Raw genomic sequence first — 20,628 nt, 5'->3', positions numbered from 1 at the left:
CAGGCAGCAGCATTTTGCGCCAACTGCAGATGGTGGAAGGAGTCCTTGATGATAGCAGAATAAAGTGCATTACAGTAGTTCAGCCGAGAATAGATAAAAGTATGTACAACTTTTTGCAGATCCCCAACTGATAAAAAATACCTAATTTTGGAGATCAGTTTGAGCTGGAGAAAGCATGACTGAACAACATGTTTGATTTGATTATCAAAGGTTAGCATCGAATATTAACCCCAAGATTCCTAGCAGCCTGCTTAAAACTACCTGACAGACCACCAAGATTAGTAACAAAAGTGCTGATGGAATTTTCAGGATCGAATAGAATGACCTCAGAATTATCATTAAATTTGAGAAAATGTCAGAGAGGCAAGTTGTGAGAATTGCTAGGGCGCTAGGATCTGTGGGTTTTAGTGGCATGTATAACCGAGTGTTTAGTGGCATCTATAACCGAGCATAAAATGTTGATGACCGAGTGTCATCAGCATAAAATGGTAGAGCATAGCGTGATTTTGAATGAACTGGCCAAGGGGCAGCATAAATATAGAAAAGAGAAGTGGTCCAAGAACTGAGCCTTGAGGGACACCACAACTCAATTGAGCCACCGAGGAGGTAGAGTTACCCAGAACAACAGAAAAAGTTCTGTTGGTGAGGTAAGCATGTAATAAGCTAAGAGTCAAGCCCTTGATGCCAAACCAAGTATCTAGTGATGTAAGAGGATGTTGTGATCTACTGTGTCAAAGGCAGCACTTACGTCTAAAATAACTAAAATCGAGCAGTCACCTCTGTCTGCAGTCAGCAGTAGGTCATTAGTGACCTTAACTAGAGCTGTCTCAGTACTATGAAGTGCTCTAAAACTTAGCTGGAAACTATTAAAAACAGTATTAGTGTTCATAAAAGAAATCAAATTACTTTCTCCAGAACCTTAGATAGAAAAGACAATTTGGAGATTGGTCTGTCGTTACTTAGGGACAGGGGATCTAAATTAGGTTTCTTCAGCAATGGGTGAACAATAGCATGCTTAAAACTGTCTGGAAAAGAACCAGAGGCCAGAGAATTGTTAAGAATTTGCAGAAAAACTGGACTGATAGTTGAAAATACATCCTTGAGCAGCTTAATGGAAATTGTGTCTTATATGAAGGAGGAGGAGTTCATATTGGAGGCTGTTCTCTCTAACACTGAAACTGTAATTGGTTGAAACTGGATGAAAGAGGCAGAATTAACACGGGGAATTGAACAGATGTAAGAGCCTGGCTGGATTTGGGACCTAATGTTCTCCACCTTATTTACAAAATGAGTGAGAAATTTTTCTGATAACTCAATATCATGTTCAAAAAGAGAAGTGGATGTCCCATTAATAACAGAATCAATTACCCTGAAGAAAACTTTAGAAATGTGGTTGTTTCTTGATATTAGTTTAGAGAAGTGCGCTGATCCCACATCCTTAACTGCCTTCTGATAAATTAGCATTCCGTTTTTAAGGGTGTTATGTGCCAATTTGGACTTGTTGACCTTCCATTGTCGTTCTGATTTTCTACGGAATCTTCTAAGGGCATGGGTGTGATCATTCAGCCAGGGGAGGTTGTTTGATTTTTGTTTGCTAGTTTTAAACGGTGCAATTTGGTCAAGGATGGATAGGCACTGATTATTGAATGAATTTAATAGTGCATCTGGATTGAGTGGTGATAACGAGGGATTAAAGGATGATGAATTAAAAGCATCACCTAATTTAACTACAGAGCCAGCATTAAGAATGCAAGAGCGTGTTTTAGGATAGTGACTAGGAATAGCGAGCTGTAGTGGGACTTTGAAATGACAGCTTTATGGTCAGATACAGGCATATCCACCAGATTAAGACATTCGAGAGAGAAACCAGATGAGAATACAAGGTCAAAGATGTGGCCTTTGGATGTATGGCCCCTTTAACAGATTGAATGAGGTTAAAAGAGTCTACATGATCCAAAATAATATGAGGTGAGGGAATGGGAAGGACAAGTCAAGTCAATTTTATTTCTATAGCCTAATATCACAAATAACAAATTTGCTTCAAGGGGCTTTACAGTAACACAACATCCTGTCCTTAGATGACAACACACATTGAATATTAAAATCGCCAAGAATAAGCACCCTGTCAAATTTTGACATGACAATAGATAAAAGGTCAGAAAACTCAGAGATAAAAGTAACTGAATTAGGGGGCCAATAAATTAAGCTGCAGAGTAAAGGGGGAGGGCCAGTGATTAAAAACCCTCCCCAAAAAACAAAAACATAAAACCTCAAATGAGATAAATTTACCAAAAGTAACAGGATGGCACTTAAGAGCTAACTCATAAAAAAACAGCCAGGGCACCCCCTCTATCAGAGGGCATGGGAATATAAAAATATGCAAAATCAGGGGGCTAGCCACAATCAGGGGAACAGTGTCCTCTGGGGACAGCCATGTCCCAGTAATCATAAAAAAGTCCAGATTATTAGAAACTATAAAATCATTATTGATAAAGGACTTATTTCAGAGGCCAAAATTGTTTGGTGTCAAAGCAGAATTAAAACCAACAAGAGTACAACAAATAGGACGCAAATTGTAGATATTTGCTCCAGATATTCCATTGTTGTTGTTTCTATTATTAGATACTTCGTGTGGATGAGAGGCATGGTACCTAATAATAGTCTGTATTGGGAAAACTCCCGGAGAGAGGGAGCTCCTTGTTCTTTGTGACCAGTAGCTTTAGGAAAGAAGCTGCTTTGGTGTTTCGTGCAAATTCCCCCTGAGATAAAGGTATGTAGTCAAAATACGATCAGATATTGCATGCTAAGGCAAGCTTTCTGAATGACTCTAAAATACAACAGAAGAGAAGAGCAATTAGAAAACATATGTGCTCTAGAACTGGGAAACATCATTACTAGCTAGTTAGCGTACCAGCTAACATCACAGACATGATCAGGCAGCCTGAAACAATGCCATCTCGTGGTTAGTCATTATATGGGAAGCTTCATTAGCGACATTAACTGTTAGCAGTTTCTATAACTAAGGACGAAATTAATTTCTAGCCGAGCTATATTTAGGCATTTTATAGAGGCCATTTGCAATATTTGTCTGGGAAATAGCTTGCCCAGTCCTCTTGAGGATAAGATAACATTTTACAGTGTTTGCCATGCCAGGGATGGTCAGGTTAATATTCAGGTAAAAAAAAAAGAAGAAAAAAAAGAAAAGAAAAATCATAGATTTCAAGAAAGCAAATCATGTATCAATCACAAATATTTCGTTCTGATCTTTACTTTAAAGCTAAATGTTGTTAATCTTTTTTGTACAAAACGTTTTACAACGTTTTGTAGAGAGTTAATACAAGTCAAAGTGAATTGACTTCATTCCTGGACAATGATTAAGTAACACATAAATGACTGCATTTTAGTCTCTACTATATGAGTTGTTAGTGTTTTTTGAATGCTGTTGGTTTTAAGTTGCAAATGGTAGTCCTAACCAATTTAACGGTATCTTTATACATGTTGTCTTTATGTAAAAGTCAGTCATCTCAGGGGATGAGTGGCAATGAACCATCAGAGCCTGGCCAGGCTGGCCCATCATCTGCCATGTCTGCAGTGGAAGAAGTCACACCAATGCTCAAATGTGCAATGCTGGGTGGGAAATACTTCCAAGTAGTGAAGCAGATCCCAAACAGAAAGATAGAGGCTGAGTGTCAGCTGTGCACCAACAAAAATGTCATAATATGTGGCTTTCTTGCAGCAACATCAAATTTTAAACCCACTCGAAACGAAGGCACCCTGACAAAATAAAGGAACTTGAAGACCACAAAAAAGAATTTGTCAGTAGGAAAAGCAAACAAAAAACAGGACCTCATACAAACTACTCTCTTTGAACGTGGTCCAGTGACACAAAATAAAATTGACTCTCTCATCACATCCTTTGTCACTAAAGGCATGTACCCGTTGGCCACTGTTGAGCATAAATAATTAATAGACTTGTTGGTACAGGGACTTTGCCAAGGTGCTAAAGTTATATCCAGCAGGACACTTGGGAGAAGAATCGATGAAGACTTTAATAATGAAACAGCAAATTTGAAGGAGAGACTTAAGTGCATACAACATGTGTGCACAACTACAGATATCTGGTCAACTAAAAACACAAGTTATATGGGAGTCACTGTACATTGGATACAAACAGACCCGCTAGAACGTGAATCGGCTGCTCTTGCTTGCAGACATTTTCCCAGTCCACATACCTACAATCACATTGCAGAACTACTGGAGGAAATCAATTCAGAGTATAGACTCATAACGGACACTATTGCGGCTATTGTAACTGACAATGCATCAAACTTCTCAAACGCATTTCAAAGGTTCAGTATCACAGTCATTTCAAAGGAACAAGATGAGACAGATGAGCAGGAACAGGATCTTTCATTTGTAATAATAGATCCAGAGGGAGAAGAAGTGTCCCTTTCAATGTGTGCTATCAATCTACCACCTCACATCAGGTGTTCCACTCACACACTGAGTTTGGTTTCAACCACTGATGCCAAAAAGGAAATTAAAGACAATTCAATTCTTCCAGGCTGAATCATTCATCCATGGCGAAGTGTTCAGCCCAATGATATAAGGTAAGATAAGATCCTTTATTGACATTGTGTGCATGCAACAAAATTTAATTTGGTGACTCTCAGACCAGCAGCACTAGACAAGGTAAATGATTAAAAAACAAAATAAAAACAAGTACAAACAAAACTGAGTATACATAAGTGAGGTAGTATAAATAAGTGAGGTAGCAAAAATGACGACGAGACAATAAAAGATAGCAGTGGCTTTTTTAAAGTTCAAAATAGTGCATGGGATTATTGCACATAGTTATCCATATTGCAGCGGCTTTAGTACCAGTTAGTCCTCAGCAGCTATAGGCAGGAGTGTGTGTGTGTGTGTTGGGGGTGGGGTGGGGTGGAATGGAGGCTACAGCTCTGGGGAAGAAGCTGTTACTCAGCCTGTTAGTCTGGGTTTTGATGGTGCGTTGCCTTTTCCCGATGGCAAGGGAACAAGCAGACAGTGACCTACCTGGGTGTGTTATGTCTTTGCTGATGTTGCTGGCTTGCCTCTGTAGGTGGCCAGTATACACAGCATCCAGGTGCGGGAGCACAGCTCCCACAATCCTCTGTGCTGTCTTTACCATCCGGCCCAAGTCCTTCCTATTCTCTGCTGTGCAGCCCGCATACCACACTGTGACACATTGACAGAGGATGCTTTCTATTGTACTTCTGTAAAAGTTGACCAGCATATATGATGAATGAACATGATATGCTTCTGGCAAACTAAAATATGGGGAAATACTCAGTGACTTGACCATCTAGCAACTGAAGACACCCTGCATTTGTAGGTGGAATTCTCTTTATGACTGTTTGAGTCAGCTGACATTTCTTCAGGAGAAGCTTCCTGAGATCATGCCTGCCTTGCAACTCCCACCATTCAAAGGTAGAGCTTGATTTCCGTCAGGAATACTGCAGAGTCCTCAAGCCCATTGCCATTGCAGTTGACTGCCTTCAAGGTCAGACCTCATGCTACTATGATGAGCTCATACCTACCCTCTTTGTTGTTCAGACTAAACTACATGACCTGCAAGCTTCAAACCTGCAGTACAGCTCACATATCTTGCAAGCCACGATAGCTGTCTTTGAGAAACGTTTCAGTAAGTCTCTTACATCTGGAGACTGATGTCAATGAAGCCATCCTGGCTACAGCAACCCACCTGGTTTTCAAGATGAGGTGGTTGCCTCCCAAACTAGCTGCAGAGAGGAAGAGGATACATCACCTGTTTCTGCACTCAGCTGAAGAGCTTGGCCCTGTGTCAGAAAGTGAGACTTCCTCATCAAACACCACTGAAGAGAATGAAGAGGATTTCTTCATCTTCTCTGACCAGGGTACGGGTAAGCTACTCTCACTTCAGCGTCTTAAGGTTAAACTGCAATTTCATGAATTAATAATAAAAAAATGAATATTCATCAATTTAAAAAAATAGATGAGTAGCTAGTTTCATTTCACATTATTAAGTATTATTTTGATATGAGAAATTCTTGAGTCTAATGTAAATTCATAACAACCTTGTTTTCCCTGTTTGCCTGTAAGGTTTCCAGTTCCAACAACAGGAACTGAGAGCCAGTTGGGCAGAGATGTTGCCCAGACACAGCAAAGCAAAGTTGGAGACCCTTCACTTTCTGGAGGACCCCAGAAAAGACCTTTCCTCACTGGATTCATATCCACTGATCAAGCTACTCTTTGTGGGATTCAACACCACTTTGCCATCATCGGCACCAGTTGAGCGTCTCTTCTCATTTGCAGGCATGGTTTACCACCGGGGATTAACAGCTGAACTGATGGAGAATTTAGTTGTGCTGACAAACAACTAAAATGGAGATGGAAGGACTGCAGTGTTTGGGGTACATAAAGAAGTATACTCTTTTTTTTTTATGTTGTTGGCATTGGGGGGAAGGGAGGTGCTTCTCTTTCTCTTCTACTATTTTGTACTGTATCATACTCTGCTGTAATGGTACTGTTATGTGTCTTTTTCACTCATTCAACTGGTTGCTTGTTGAGTTGGAGATCTCAGAAATATACTTACTCCACAGCACTTATATTTATCAGTCTTGAAAAAGACATCTGCTAAATGCCCAGTCTTATCGTCTTCTGAAAGAACTAGTGCATCGCTATGGCCTAACTGTTCAGTTCCCCCAGTTTCATTTCAACTGGCTGTTCACTCAGTTACTCAATGGTCATTTTGACTGACAGAAACCATCCAGCATGCACCCCTGAATTTGTTGCCTCCCACCTCCAAGATATTATGACTGGCCACTTCAAATCTACGATGTGGGGAAATTAGCAGAGCTCATCTTTTCAATGTAGGGGGGTTAAGGTCAGACCCATACTGAGGCTACTAAATGCCTAAAATGTGATATCAGTTTGTATAGAATGTATTTTTTTGTATTTTCACATTACAAATTGTATTTTGATCAAATACATTTTCTCATGCCATTATTTTGTATTTTATTTTGATGCATTTGATGAGCAAGTATTTGTAATCTGTAACAAGATACTTTTTGATGTATTTGTGCCCATCTATGGTGATAGGTGGGCCTGCTTGCATTTTAGCATTGCACTCCAGCCCAATGACCAGAATGGAGTGCAATACTAAAATGCAATACTAAAATGCGCTCCCCTCTTGTACACTGGACTCCAGTGTACAAGAGGAGAGTGCAATGCAGTGTTCAGTTTGTTTCTGGAGTGTGGTAGAAATACCAAGAGCTTCCTTGTGTGGCCCAAAGAGCCATCCATCCATTATCCAAACCGCTTACCCTGCTCTCAGGGTTGCGGGGATGCTGGAGTCTATCCCAGCGGTCATTGGGCGGCAGGCGGGAAGACACCCTGACAGGCCGCCAGTCCATCACAGGGCCGACACACACACACACACACACACACACACACACACACTCACACCCCTAGGGACAATTTAGTGGGGCTGAGTCACCTCACCTACATGTCTTTGGACTGTGGGAGGAAACTGGAGCACCCGGAGGAAACCCACGCAAGAGAACATGCAAACTCCACATAGAGGACGACCCGGGACGACCCCCAAGGTTGGACCACCCTGGGCTCGAACCCAGGACCGTCTTGCAGTGAGGCAATCGTGCTAACCGCTGCGCCTCCGTGCCGCCTGGCCCAAAGGTGTACTTCAGATATAAATCTTCGATAAAAGAATGTGGAAGAAGTTATGCAAATTTACTTGGCGACCCAAATCAAGTCTCCCAGTCTCTGGGAATGACTTGCCTAGGGGTGTGACGAGTCCTTGTTCCGTTTTAGGCTCGGTTACAGTTCACCCAGAGGATGAAGTGTTCATTTTCATGATGTCGTTTATTGGTATAAATTTACTTTGTATAATTTACTTATTCACTTGAGTTTATCCTATAATATGAAAGGGTAGATGGTGAATTGTACGGCAACATAGTTCTGCGCTGCTACAGCGCAGTAGGGGGCAGTGTTTGCAGGAACCAGGGCTACCTCCCACATCTAGTAGACAATGATGGTGGGTTTGAATTGTCTATATTTATCTAATAGCAGGGATAAATTATCTCTACAAGTGCGCTCACCAACAGAAAAATTAAAAAAATTAAAAAAAATTAAAAATAGATAGGGCAGGCTGTACAATTGTCAAACAAAGTACAATCACTTTTTGCAGACTTGTCCCAGTTTTGCCCCATTTCCACCCGCACATATAGCAGCTATATTCTGTCAGTTCTGCTGCACCTATGTGGAGCAATCAGCAGGGAAAGACACGCGGGATGTTGAAGAGCAGCAACAGTTGATCTCAGCTGTATGATGCCACTTTTTCATGTTGTCAGGCTCCTAATTGTCATCCCAAAGCTGTTGTCTCTATAAATTGCCCGGGGTCCTGCAGGCAGCACTTGGCGGGGAGAGGATGAGAGCATTTGAACTCCCTCTCAGATACAAATATGGAAAAGCTTTAGTGGGGCCATTCCTACTAAGCCCCTACAGAGCTCTTTGATTCTACGGAAATAAAGTAAAACGCTCAGTTTTTTTTTCCACTTTTTATCCAGGTTTGGATAATGCAAGAAGGAGGGAAAGGGAGGGAGGAGCTGGGTATGTGGCTCCGGTTGCCTTTAGAGATGTGCAGCGTTTTCACTGAATGCCATTCTTCTGACACGATGTTCAAATCCACCAGAAAAGTAATTCAGGTTTTACCTGGATAGAAGAAAACCATGCACCAGGAGCGACTGGAAAGGGGCAAGGCGGAGGAGATATAGAGAATAAGAAAGAGAGAGGCGGGGGGGGGCTATATGGAGGGGTATAGGAGCTAAAGGAACGAGAGGGGAAAGGCCTCTTATCTCATGTAGTTTTAAATGTATTCAACAGTCTGAACGCCGGTCAGAGAGAAGATCATGTAGTTTTATCATGCCCCCCCACCTCCTCTATCCTGCATTACAATGCCAATCAGCCAGGAGGAAGGGTTGGGCGTGTGTGTGTGTGTGGGGGGGGCAAAATGAACAGAGGGCAGATAGGTGAGAAGAAACAGTGAGAGTGGGAATTTAAGAGGGGGGAGGAGTCAGAGGGGTGGTTGCGGGGGGAAAAACAAAAAAAAAACAAAAAAAAAACTGACAGCCATTCTTCCAAATGGCTAACTCATTACAGTTCAGTAGGGGTGGCCACATAATAGATGCAGCGAGGCCTTTTGTAGTTTGACTCAGGAGGTGACAGAGATCTGCGTAAGGTTTCCCCAAAGTTTAGGTCTGCACGTGCACGTGCGTGGCGGCGTCGTTTGTTGCTAATTTGCAGTGGTTGTGGTTGCTCGGAGGCACCGGCGGCGTGCCGAGGATCTGGCGCTGTAAGGCCGCAACATGAAGTCAGCACTTTTGCGATAATGATTTTGACAAGCATCAAGGGCTTAACCGTTATAGCTTTGTATCATTTATTATAGGCTTCACCCCCCCCAAGTCTTGGCAGTTTGCCTCCTGTTCTTCTCCAGAGCGCCAAGCAAAGGTTTATTTTTATTTTTTTTGGGGGGGGGATATAAAAGTTGCAAACTGTGCTATTCACAGGGCCTTTCCTCACATTTGCCAATTGCTGTCCCGAGTAAAAGAAATGTCTCCCATGGCTCCGGTTCAAAGCCTTGTTTATGTCCCGACCTTGACGGCACCTCGCTGTTCCATCGCACCCAAGGGGTGCACACAGTGGGGCGACTTCTGCCATTCATCCAGTCCCCTCCTCCCGCTGCTCCTTAGTCGGTCCAAACAGCTCTTAGTCAGTCCACTCTTCCCTCCCTTGTAGATGATATGAACAGCGTGTGTACTTTTGTATTCCCTAATTTCTCTTAAAAATAAATAAACAAATAAATAAAAATCGCATGACAACCAGGGGGATGTGATAATTTGTGCTAACAGGCAGAGCGTTTCCACAATGCTCCTTCTCTCCCACCACTCTCATCCCGCTGACCCAAAAAACTTTACAGCATGTGGTCCCTGCTTTCTCTCCACGACCCTTCCTTTAATTCCACATTGAGAAAGTTTGAGCACCCCCCCCCCACACACACACACACCTTGTCTCTGGGGACCATATGTTGACCCATGATGGAAGTGAATACAGCCATCTGCCTGCCTCCCTTCTGTCCCACAGGGCAAGACTGTGGGAGAATGTCTACCAGAAACAATACATTACACACACACACACACACACACACACACACGTTTAACCCCTCTCACTCCTCCCTCCAAGGAAGCAAGCCCACCTTAACATAACCATGGCAACATGATAATAAGGTGCTGTGAGAAAGCGAGTGGGATAGATTCCCGGAGTCAACCATGAGGATGCATTTTCAGTGTTGCCCTCTCACTTTGTTTCTCAATGCTTCCACTCGCAAGGATGGAGCGTCACCACGGCAACCCGCCTGCCTTTGTGGGGAGTTATGAATGGGAAGAGCAAGGATTCAGTTATACCCGTGACACAGATATTCTTGAGAAAGTTGAGCTGGCTAGCTTCGAGTGGCTAGCTGTCCGTGGAGAAGGTGCAGGATGAGAACTCAAAGAAATGGCGAGCTTGTTACTTTGCATCTCTGATGTTCAAGTGTCCCTAAAAAGTGTGGCATTACGTCCAAGGGTATTTAGCGCTGGACAGACAGGTTGATTTAACTCGGTGCAATGCACCAAAGAAGCCCCTGCCCAAAACGATTACAGTAAATGAAACTCAAGACTCCATCGGTGTGGGGAGGGGTATGAACCTGGAGGGAAATAAGGAAAAACTGTGGAGCGTGGAAGTCCCAAAGGTTGGTGACATTAAACTACAAACAAAAGACTCCTTCTCCAGCGGAGACTCACTGGCCCGCATTTGCAGCTTGGCCAGCAGAGCATGGACATCATCCTTGCAGGGCGGCCACAGATACTTTGGTCAAGTTTTTCTAGCTTTGGAGCATAAAAAATCAAGTTAAAACCGATTACCTATTTAAAAAAAGTCACCCAGCTTCCATATTTTTGTCCACATTTGTCAAATTGAATGACAAACTCACATCACTGTGTATAAACCTTACTCTAAATCAATTTAAAAAAATGTTATCCATGCTTTAATGAGAATAAACTGTCAAATAGAAAATTTGAAAGGAGAATGAAGACCAGAATTGACCATTCAGTGCCTTCCGCTTGCTTCCCTTACAAACCCATGTCAAGGTTGAAGTGAAAGTGTGTGTGTGTGGGGGGGGGGGACCTAATTATTACTCTCAGTACTCATCGATACTCTCAATATGCGCCCGTGAACCTTGCCGCATTAAAAAAAAATCAAATTATTATTATTTTGTTTTATGCTGCAAGATTCACGGGCATACTGAGAGTTAAAACAACTCAAAAATGCAAACAATTTCAACGACAACATAAAAAAAAAAATCTTATTGCGTTCATAACTCGCATCAATTCCGCCCCTGAAAGATTATTTAGAACGTTGAGATTGAAAAACAGAAAAAACCAACAACTTTATTTCTGGTACAAAAAAAAGGCAAAAAGGAAAGCCAAATATATTAAACTTGATACAAACATGAACAAAGTCCTATATAAATATGTTAAAATAAATTATTGAAATTATTAATTTACTACAGATTATCAGCTTTAACTAATCAGGCCTCAAACGTTGATGAAAATCAATTTAAATACACCAGCAACAACAGCACAGAGTCCGTTCTCAGAACCAACTACAAACATCATGAGCAAAACACAACTAAGTAGCACATCTAAAAAAAACGCTAATAAAGGTAAATGCTCTTCACAACACTACATACTGGATCCAGCTCAGTACGGCACCAGACCCCGGTGCCTGGCTTACAAGGATGTGATCGTACAGCACAAGCACGGAAAAAAAAGCAACAAACATTTGTGTGTGTTGTGAATAGAGTGACAGGAAAACAGGAATGGTCATCAGACGCAGTGCGACTGTGCTGTGCTCCAAAAAAAAAATTCAAATCACATCCCTGATAATTTTGGTGTATATAGCTCACCTTGAAATATCATTAGAATCTAAATTAATTGGGGGAAACTTAAGCCCAGGGAAGAAAATGAATTGCAGAACATTCACTTCAAGACTTTGCTTCTGCAGGACGCCAAGTTCCTTGAAACTCAAAAACATAAATCAGGTCCACCTGACTTTTCCTCCAAATGAAACCCTTCAAAAAAAAAAAAGGAGAAAAAAAAAGTTTTCTCCCAAGTTGGATTTGATTTGGATTGGATTTGGTCATTTGGCGTTTTACAGGTTACAGCCATTCAACTTACACACGAAACAGGAGACAGGAACACAACACCTCTGCCCCTCTTATGAACGCCTAACACAACATCATCACGGAAAGTCGAGGGAAGAGCGAAACTAATGCATACAAACTTCCTTTGCTGAGAAACATTAATAAGAATAACCAGCGGCTCCCCTATTTAATACTGTAACATGACCTGCTAACATCACAGGCACAACAGTCATTTAACAACCCAACATTGACGTGGAGGCCTAACGTCTGATATCAATCAACTAGACTGCACCTTAGAATTTAAATGATGACGATAAAGGTTTCACCAGCTTATGAAAAAAAAAACTATATTGTGAACTATAATGCTAGACAACATTTCTAAAACGCTAAGTCATCATAGTCAAGGGATGCTGGCTTGGAACAGACATGTCTTTGGCTTTATCACATTCTTCAGCTTATTAAGAATTTGGCAACACTGAACGATGTGGTCAAATTTAACTACAGGTGGGCCAGAGGCCAATCACACTGTGATGACGACATCGTTGTCTCATATGAAATCTGCATCTCAGGATACACCACCCTGAGCCCACTATATATATATATATAAAATCACCATTGAGAAGCAATCGCAACCTACAGAAGTTTTCTGATGTCATTTCAGCCAAATCTAAAGAGTTTGTCTCCATATGATTCCACCATTTACTAGGCTACATTATGTTGTTGATCCACAACAAGTGTTGATGGATGTCACAGTTGCAATGGCACTGTGACATCATCACACGCAGTCACCTTAAATCTGTAAATAAAACTTTTAATCTACTTTCAGCTAGTACAGACAAGATGCAAGTCTTCGCGAGTGGGTGTGTTTGTGTGCATATGTGCATATGTGTGTGTGTGTGTGTGTGTTGGACTGAACTGAGCGTGTCTAGAATCTGAAACTGTGTTCTTTGTGTGGGTGTTCAAACACACTGCAACCTACAGACAGAATCCATTAGTGTCACTAGTGTCATCAGGGACAGAAAGCTGGCTGAAAACAGCCAGGCGTCTGCCGTTGCCCTCAGGAGCACCACCACACGATTCTGATCCACTGAGCGAGCTGGCTGAGCTTCCACTGCTTCCGTCCTGGTCCTGATCCGACAGAGACGTGTAGGACAGGGATCGGGTACCCATGGGCAAGATTAAGCCCCCGGCAGCACCGGGACTCTGCCTCAGGGACGGCGAGGCGGTGGGAGACAGGCCAGTTAGGGAACAGCCGGAGTCGGGCGAGGGCAAAAATTGAGACTGGAGATCCACTGAGGAGACTGGGGTGGCAGAAAGAGGGGGTTGGTGGCGAGGGCAGGCCTCAAAAAGAGAGTCTATCTCCAAAAAGGCATGAGAGAGGAAGTCTGTGATATCCGCAGAGGATGGGGCAGAGACAGAGGAACAGCTTGAGGAGGAGGAAGGAGGAAGATAAGGACATAAAGCTGGTTGACGGGGTTGTTGGGGGACAGAGGGGAACCCAGCAAAACTGACGCTCTGTCTGAGAAGAGGTGGTCTGCAGTAGTTGGAGGTGGGCTGGGAGGGAATGCAGGAGGGGGAGGATCCTGAAAAAGAGTGCCTCTGATCTTCTTCGTTGTTGTGGACAAAATGGCAGCGGATTCCATAGGGGCAGAACCCAATGGTGTGGAATGTGCGACACGGCTCGGTCTTATACTTCGGGTGTCGGTTCAAGTCGCGTAGCTCGTTTGCCCCATGGGCGAACTGGCACTTGCTCCCATATTTACAGACACCGCTCTCTGCAAAGGAGCGGCACAATTCAGTCTTATAGCGTGAGGAGGAAGAGGAGACGGAGGAGGTGGATGTTAGAGAAGAGCTGGGGCTTAACAGAGCAGAGCTGGTGGCAATTTGAGAGTCTTTTGCGACAGTCTCGGGCCAGCCCAGACTGGCAGCTGCCTTGCTACCGGTCTCCACCATGCTAAGAGACCGCTCGGTCCAGAAACCCTGTTTTCCCCGATGGGTCTGGTTTGGGTTCTGGGAGAGCAGGCTACCCTCCGAGTGCTGACCCCAGAGGCTGGAGGACAAAAACACAGCGTCTGAGGAATCTGTGGGAAGCTGGGAGAGAGAAAGGGGCGACAGTGTGTGGTTGCTTGGCTGACTGATGTATCCGGGTGCTCTTATTGCCATGCTGACAGACGATAACGGCCTGTTCTGCTCCCTCAGGTCGAGGCACAGCAACTTCTGAAAGAGCAATGGACAAAAATGTGTTAGCCTTGCAACTTCAGACTTTGTGTGCAGAGTTAACAGATCAGAGCTCCATACTTAACACAAATGACCTCGAACTTGGAAACAGCAGCCATATTCAGGGGTAGCGTCAATTTGCGGTGCATCGCTATATAGGGCTGGGCAATACTTTAACATTATTGAGTATCATCTGTCAGTGGGATTGCATTGGGATCATTTTCCGAGAATGTCATATTGTGATATGCAATTTTGTTACCTAAACGAATAACAATGAGAATCTATTGCCTAAACTTTAAAAAAAAATAGGTCTGACATGTTTGAAGGAGTACCACATTTGAGGACTACTTTTGGTTTAATAGTAAACTTTTTATTATGGAACAGTTCAATGTGATGAGCCTAAGTTGGATTGTTGAACATGGCATCTTTGCATATATTGTGACGTTTTTATGTGAAATCCCTTGATTATTTTTCACACTACCCTGCACAACTGCGTGTGACTTAAAGGCTGGTAAACTGCAACACCACCTCCACCACCACCACCCAGGCTTGAAGACAGGGAATTACTCATTTCATCACTAGTCTGTGTGATCTGACAATCAGGAAATCGATTGTCGGCCTGTTGGGTTAGATCAAGTGCAGGGAGAAATGAAACCAGAGGCGTTAACTAATCTCGAAAGAAAGATGGCTTGGGCAGTTCGCTCACCTCGAAACTCAAAAATAAACTTAATTCAAAAAAAAAAGTTTTCAAGAGCATTTTCCAGCTTTGGATATACGTTTAACACGGACAGTTTAAAAAGGAGGGCCGCGCTTAAAAAAATAATAATAATACATAAGTTAAAGAAAGACGTGTTTGCAAAAGTCCACACTTAAAGCTACTTAACCGTCTTCTGCCTGCCTGCAAAAGCAAAGCGAGCACGGGGAGCTTGACAGCAAAGCACGCGCAGGGACGCTCGAGAACGCGTTATAATGCGAAACCCGCGGCGACCTCCGCTTTCTAAGTCTCCGGCCGTGTCAAGTAAGGAGGCAACTGCGCCTTGTGTTGCGGCCCAGGTTGGGATGAATGACAACACACCGTCAGTAGTGCGCCGGCGGGCACGTCCGGGTCAAATCTAACGAAGTTCGCAGCGACCGCCGAAGTTAAACGCGTGTCCCAGCGGCACCGACCCACGCCGGGGCAGAGCCGCCGCACATAGTCAGCCTAGCTGCGGGGCGGGGGGGGGGGGGAGTTAGCATGGCAGCTAGCCGGAGTCAACTTCTCCCGAGCGACGGGGCGCCGAGCTAACTTGTGCACGGCTCCTCACTTTCGCCTCCTCCGCAACGGCGTGCGCTTACCCTGCACATCGTGTCTTCCGCGACTAAAACCTGGCTGAGCGGGTAGGAAGGCATTTCTCTTTCTTTCTTTTTGCCGCTAATCCAAAGTTGTTTTTTTTTCTTCTTCTTCCCCCGATTACGTCCGTCCGTCCGTCCGTCCTCCCCCCCCCCTCTGCAATGGCAGATCTATACAGTTAGCGGGGCATGCACCGGACAGAAGTTTCCAGTTGTGTAGCTCCGCAGCCACGTGTGATTTTTAAACTGAACGCTGCAGTTAAGCCCCGCCCACGCCCCGGTCCGTCGGGGGGTTCAAACTGGGTCTGCAAAAGTTGTGCTTCTCTTGTTTGGAGAGTTGGCATGCCGGAGAGAGAGAGAGAGAAAAAAACAAAACGCCGAATTCTACACAGTGCAGTTAATCTATGGCTTTCGTTGATCAGCGTGTGGAGTTATGTGTGGGTGCGGGGGGAGGGGGGTGGCGCTCGTTTAATGTGATCCGATGGATGATTTGCTCAATACGTGCATGCAACATACACATTTTGTTGTGATATAAACTCTTAAGAAGGACGATTCACTGCAAAATAAATAAATAAACAAATAAATAAATAAAATCCCAGCTCATTAAGTGAATCTACGTTATTTAATCATAGTTGTCGACCAAAATCTCTGAAGCAAAAAAATAAAAAATAAACATAACAGGAGTTTCTGGTTGAGGGTCATGCATGGGTTCACACTGATACAGGCATGTACAATAACGCCTGTTTGCACAACTGTTAAGGTGAGCGTTTGCAATTTTACATTGATTTGACTTTCTAATGGTCACCGTTGTTTGTGTGTGCACGTGTGTGCATGTGTATGCCTCTCTGTACCTTGCAGTTCCTGGAGAATCACATCCTGCAGGTTCACTGACACGAGAGAGGAGATAAGGAGAAAGGCTGCATGATAAAAACATAACACATCACTCAGATGCTGAACTGAGTCAGAGCTGCAGCGGTCTATTTAGGTAACGTATGTTGTAACCCCACCGCACATTAATCTTACTAGCTTATGCCTAATATGCACCACAGCATGCAGTTCACTGACAGAGCTTACCATGAAATGAATACTGTGGTACAGCCCTGAGCAGTTTTATCTCTAAATTAAACCTGACCAGTAGTCTTACCAGTCAGCATCAGCAGACATGCACAAAGACCTGCCATAGATAACTAATGTTAATATTAGCAAACAAAGCCTCTCACTCTACACAGCCCTGCAGGCTAACAGACACCGATGACAAGTCGACCAGCTTTGTTTTTGTTATTTTATAGGCTGATTCATTAATTTCACAGTCAAAACTCATCCATTCAACCGCATGTACAAGTGCTGCAAAGGCTGCAGATGGCCTTGCTGAGATAACGGGTGGTTGTGCTTGTGCCGTGTGTATCGACACGTTATTTTTGTTTATTTTTTACATAACCTTTATTCAGCATTTTCCATAGTATAATTTAATACATTGATAAAGCTACCGCAGCACATTCAACGCATCCCGAGCAGACTTCATCAGCATGACAGTGATGGGTGTGTGTGTGCTGAGCTTCAAAACTTGATCTCAGAGAGGCAGCCAATGGACTATATGCACACAGTGCGGTGTTGACGCAGTTCCGGTAAAATCTCTGCCAGCTTGTTCACATCCGTCCCACTTCCGCCACTCATACCGTTCATGTAATTTTTGTGAAATGGCGAAGCTGTCTCAGAAAAAGAAGTTTCAACGTACAGGACAGCTGAACGTCGCTGTGTGCCTTTGTGCCAAGCCTCCAGTAAGTACAACAAAGTATTTAGTTTTCATGCATTTCCCTCCGATACGGAAACCAGGCGAAAATGGATGGTCGCTATCCGGAGGGACAACGTCACCATTAGCCGCCATACCCGCGTTTGTAGCCGGCATGTAAAAAAAATAATATGTTCGCGAGCCAGGGTTCGAGATAGGTTAGCGAGTGTTAAAGAAGGGAGCGGTTCCGGTGTTGTTTGAGTGGAACAATTGGAATTGGAAGAGATCTAGAGGCCTCAAGTTCGGTTCTGGTGATGGCTTTGCTGTGATGACTTTGGAGGGAGTTTGTCAATGCTAAAAAAATAAATAAAACATACTCCACCTAATTAGAAGTCAATTTGTCAATGATCTCTGTACTTGGGGGTGGAAGGTCACCCTGGCCCCATGCTGGATTCATTCTGCAAGGGACCAAGCAGAGACGTTGCCCTTTCATGTGGGCTGTGGCGATATGAAAAACTCCCTCCAGTTGTGAGTGATGTACTGCTTTCCTCAACACGCCGTGATCATCGAACTCATAATTAGGCCTGAAGTCAGAGTACGTATGCTTTGTTCTGCATTCAAGGGGGGAAGGCATTAATATGACGTTTCCATGTTTGTTTAGATTTGAGTCCTACATTAGGTTTGGGGGAGCAGAATTACTATCAGGTGTCTGTTTTCTCACAACACAGCATCAGAATCAGAATCAGAATCAGACACACTTCATTTGTCATTTCATTCTATGCACTTGCACACATGAAATGAAATGTAACATTGTTTCCCCCACCCAGCCCACAGCAACACAAAGACAAAAACACATATCCAACAACTACAAGAACTACAACAACACATATATCCAAACACATATATCAAATATAAAAAACAACAAAAAACAAAAACACTGTCCAAGTGAACAAATGCCAGCCAGGATGACTGTCAGAACTGCCGGTCTGCATCCTAACAGTTAGCTTAGCCTGCCCCGCTTCCACGACCCTGTTAGACTGCCCTCGGTGCTTCCTCTTCAGGCGCAGTTCTGGTCAGGGCCGTGGTCCCTGGGCCCACAGGACACAGCAGACCAAGCTCATTCAGCCGATCCAACGCCAGCTCTTCCAGTCATCAAACGAAGACAAACTTAGACGCAGATGTGGAGAAAGACACTGCATGGACGGTACTGGGTGAGGCCGCAGCAAATATGAATTTGCGCCGCCATCTTCCCACTCTGGAAGCGGAAGCATATTTCTCCCTACAACAACAGAGTTTTTTGTTTGGTTATAGGATGATGATACACTGGCAGATTGTAAACATGTAAAGTCTTACTGAGGGTTTTGCCAACACATTAAATGCAATGCTGAATATGTTATGTTATGTCATTATAGTGCAAGGAGAAGCTGAAAGACAAGACATATAGCAAGATGCCTCAATGGACAGACAAAAGCATGGCGGGATGGAAAAATAAATTGACTGATAGAGTAACACTAGTCTGCAAATGTAAACCGACAGACAGAGTACAGCTGAGGAGAGTCAAGATTCATTCCACTTCCTGTGTGAGAAGATGGAGGCGCAAATTCACGTTTGCAGCAGCCTCACCCAGTACCGTTCATGCACTGACTTTGTCCACATCTGCGCAAGTTTGTTTTGTCTTCATTTGACGGCTGGGAGAGCTGGCACTGGATCAGCTGGGAGAGCTTGGTCTGCTGCGTCCTGTGGGCCCAGGGACCACGGCCCTGCCTGGAGCTGTGCCTGAAGAGGTAACACCGAGGACGACCTGACAGGACGAGGAAGCGGGGCAGGCTAAGCTAACTGCTAACCCATGCAGACCGGCAGTTCCAATAACACCGAGGACGGTCTGGCGGTGGCCTTGCCTGGCCTTGACTGTGTTTATAGTGTCGTGGAGTGTGGGGAGGCGTGTCGAAGGTGTCTGGCTGGGGGAGCTAGTGTTGGCTCGGCTGAGGGAGCTTGGTCTGCTGCATTCTGTAAGGCCAAGGACCATGGCCCTGACCGGAGCTGCGCCCGAAGATGAAACATCGAGGGTCCATGCAGACCGGTAGGTCCAACAATCAGCCTGGCCGACGTTCGTTCTCCTGGACAGTGATTTTATTTATTCATTTGTTTGTTTAGTTTAGCTATATGTGTTAGTTTGGCTCTATGTGTTCTTGTAGTTCTTGAAGTTTTTGGATATGTGTTTTTGTCTTTATGTTGCCCTGCTGTGGGCTGGGGGAAATGATGTTCCCTTTCATTTCATGTGCGCAAGCGCATGAAACGAAAAGTGTTTCTGTTTCTGAAGAGGACAGACAGATAACCGAGATACAGACAGACATGGTGCCAGAAGGATAACACGGAGACAGACAGGAAATTGCCACGGCAGAAACACATGGGCAGAGAGACGGCGTGGAGACACCAGTTTAACTATCAGGCCTAAACAGCAGGAGGAGTGACAGCAAAGGAGGAATAGTGAGATTGAGGACTTTGATTTCAGAGGTAAACGTGTCAAATGTTCCACCTCGGAGACACGAGGACGGCTGTCTCTGTTTCCCTGTCTCAAATGCACACACACACACACACACACATACACACACACACACACACACACACACACACACACACACACACACACACACACACACACACACACACACACACACACACACACACACACACACACACACACACACAGAGGTCTCAGGAGTGAAAGTGTCACACCTTCAGGACTTTCAGAAGTCTGTATACTAAACCTAGCAGCGCTTATTCAAGCTAGCAGCACTTATTCAGATGGTGTGCTGAGGACAGCGGGTGCGCAATGTTGTGGTCATATGGCGCCAGAAAGAGCTGTATTATGCTCCTACGTGTTGCTCAATGAATAAAACTATTTGAGGCGGAGGGCATTTGATTCCCAATGATATGTTTATGGAAAAAAAAAAAATTTTGGGACCATGTGGTGCTCAGTAAAAGAGTGTCCACCAAATTGCAAAGGTTACAGAGAACAGTTTGGGGGCATGGCTATTTTCTTCAAAACGTATGCGATAGCTATCAAGAGAAAGAAATA

At 44.0% G+C, this 20,628-nt stretch overlaps 1 protein-coding gene across 1 annotated transcript; it reads right to left on the bottom strand.

Annotated features, from left to right (window-relative positions):
* Positions 1 to 13,249: 13,249 nt before the first annotated feature.
* LOC130115261 (mRNA decay activator protein ZFP36-like) lies at positions 13,250 to 15,947 on the bottom strand. Its single transcript, XM_056282874.1, has 2 exons — positions 15,827 to 15,947; positions 13,250 to 14,491 (listed from the first exon to the last, which is right to left on the bottom strand). The coding sequence occupies exons 1-2, from the start codon at positions 15,878 to 15,880 to the stop codon at positions 13,250 to 13,252; spliced, it is 1,296 nt and encodes a 431-aa protein (XP_056138849.1). The 5' UTR covers positions 15,881 to 15,947.
* Between the last annotated feature and the right edge of the window lie 4,681 nt (positions 15,948 to 20,628).

The sequence above is a fragment of the Lampris incognitus genome, chromosome 7, assembly GCF_029633865.1.
Source record: "Lampris incognitus isolate fLamInc1 chromosome 7, fLamInc1.hap2, whole genome shotgun sequence".
Lineage (NCBI taxonomy): Eukaryota > Metazoa > Chordata > Actinopteri > Lampriformes > Lampridae > Lampris > Lampris incognitus.
Note: the sequence above shows the minus strand (reverse complement) of the source record. Positions and strands in the feature narration are given on the sequence as shown.

Excerpts from the sequence above, each read along its gene's own strand:
- LOC130115261 (XM_056282874.1), bottom strand. The coding sequence starts at position 15,880 with ATGCCTTCCTACCCGCTCAGCCAGGTTTTAGTCGCGGAAGACACGATG. Across the intron at positions 14,492-15,826 it reads CGGAAGACACGATGTGCAGG|AAGTTGCTGTGCCTCGACCT; the intron begins GTAAGCGCACGC and ends TTGCTCTTTCAG.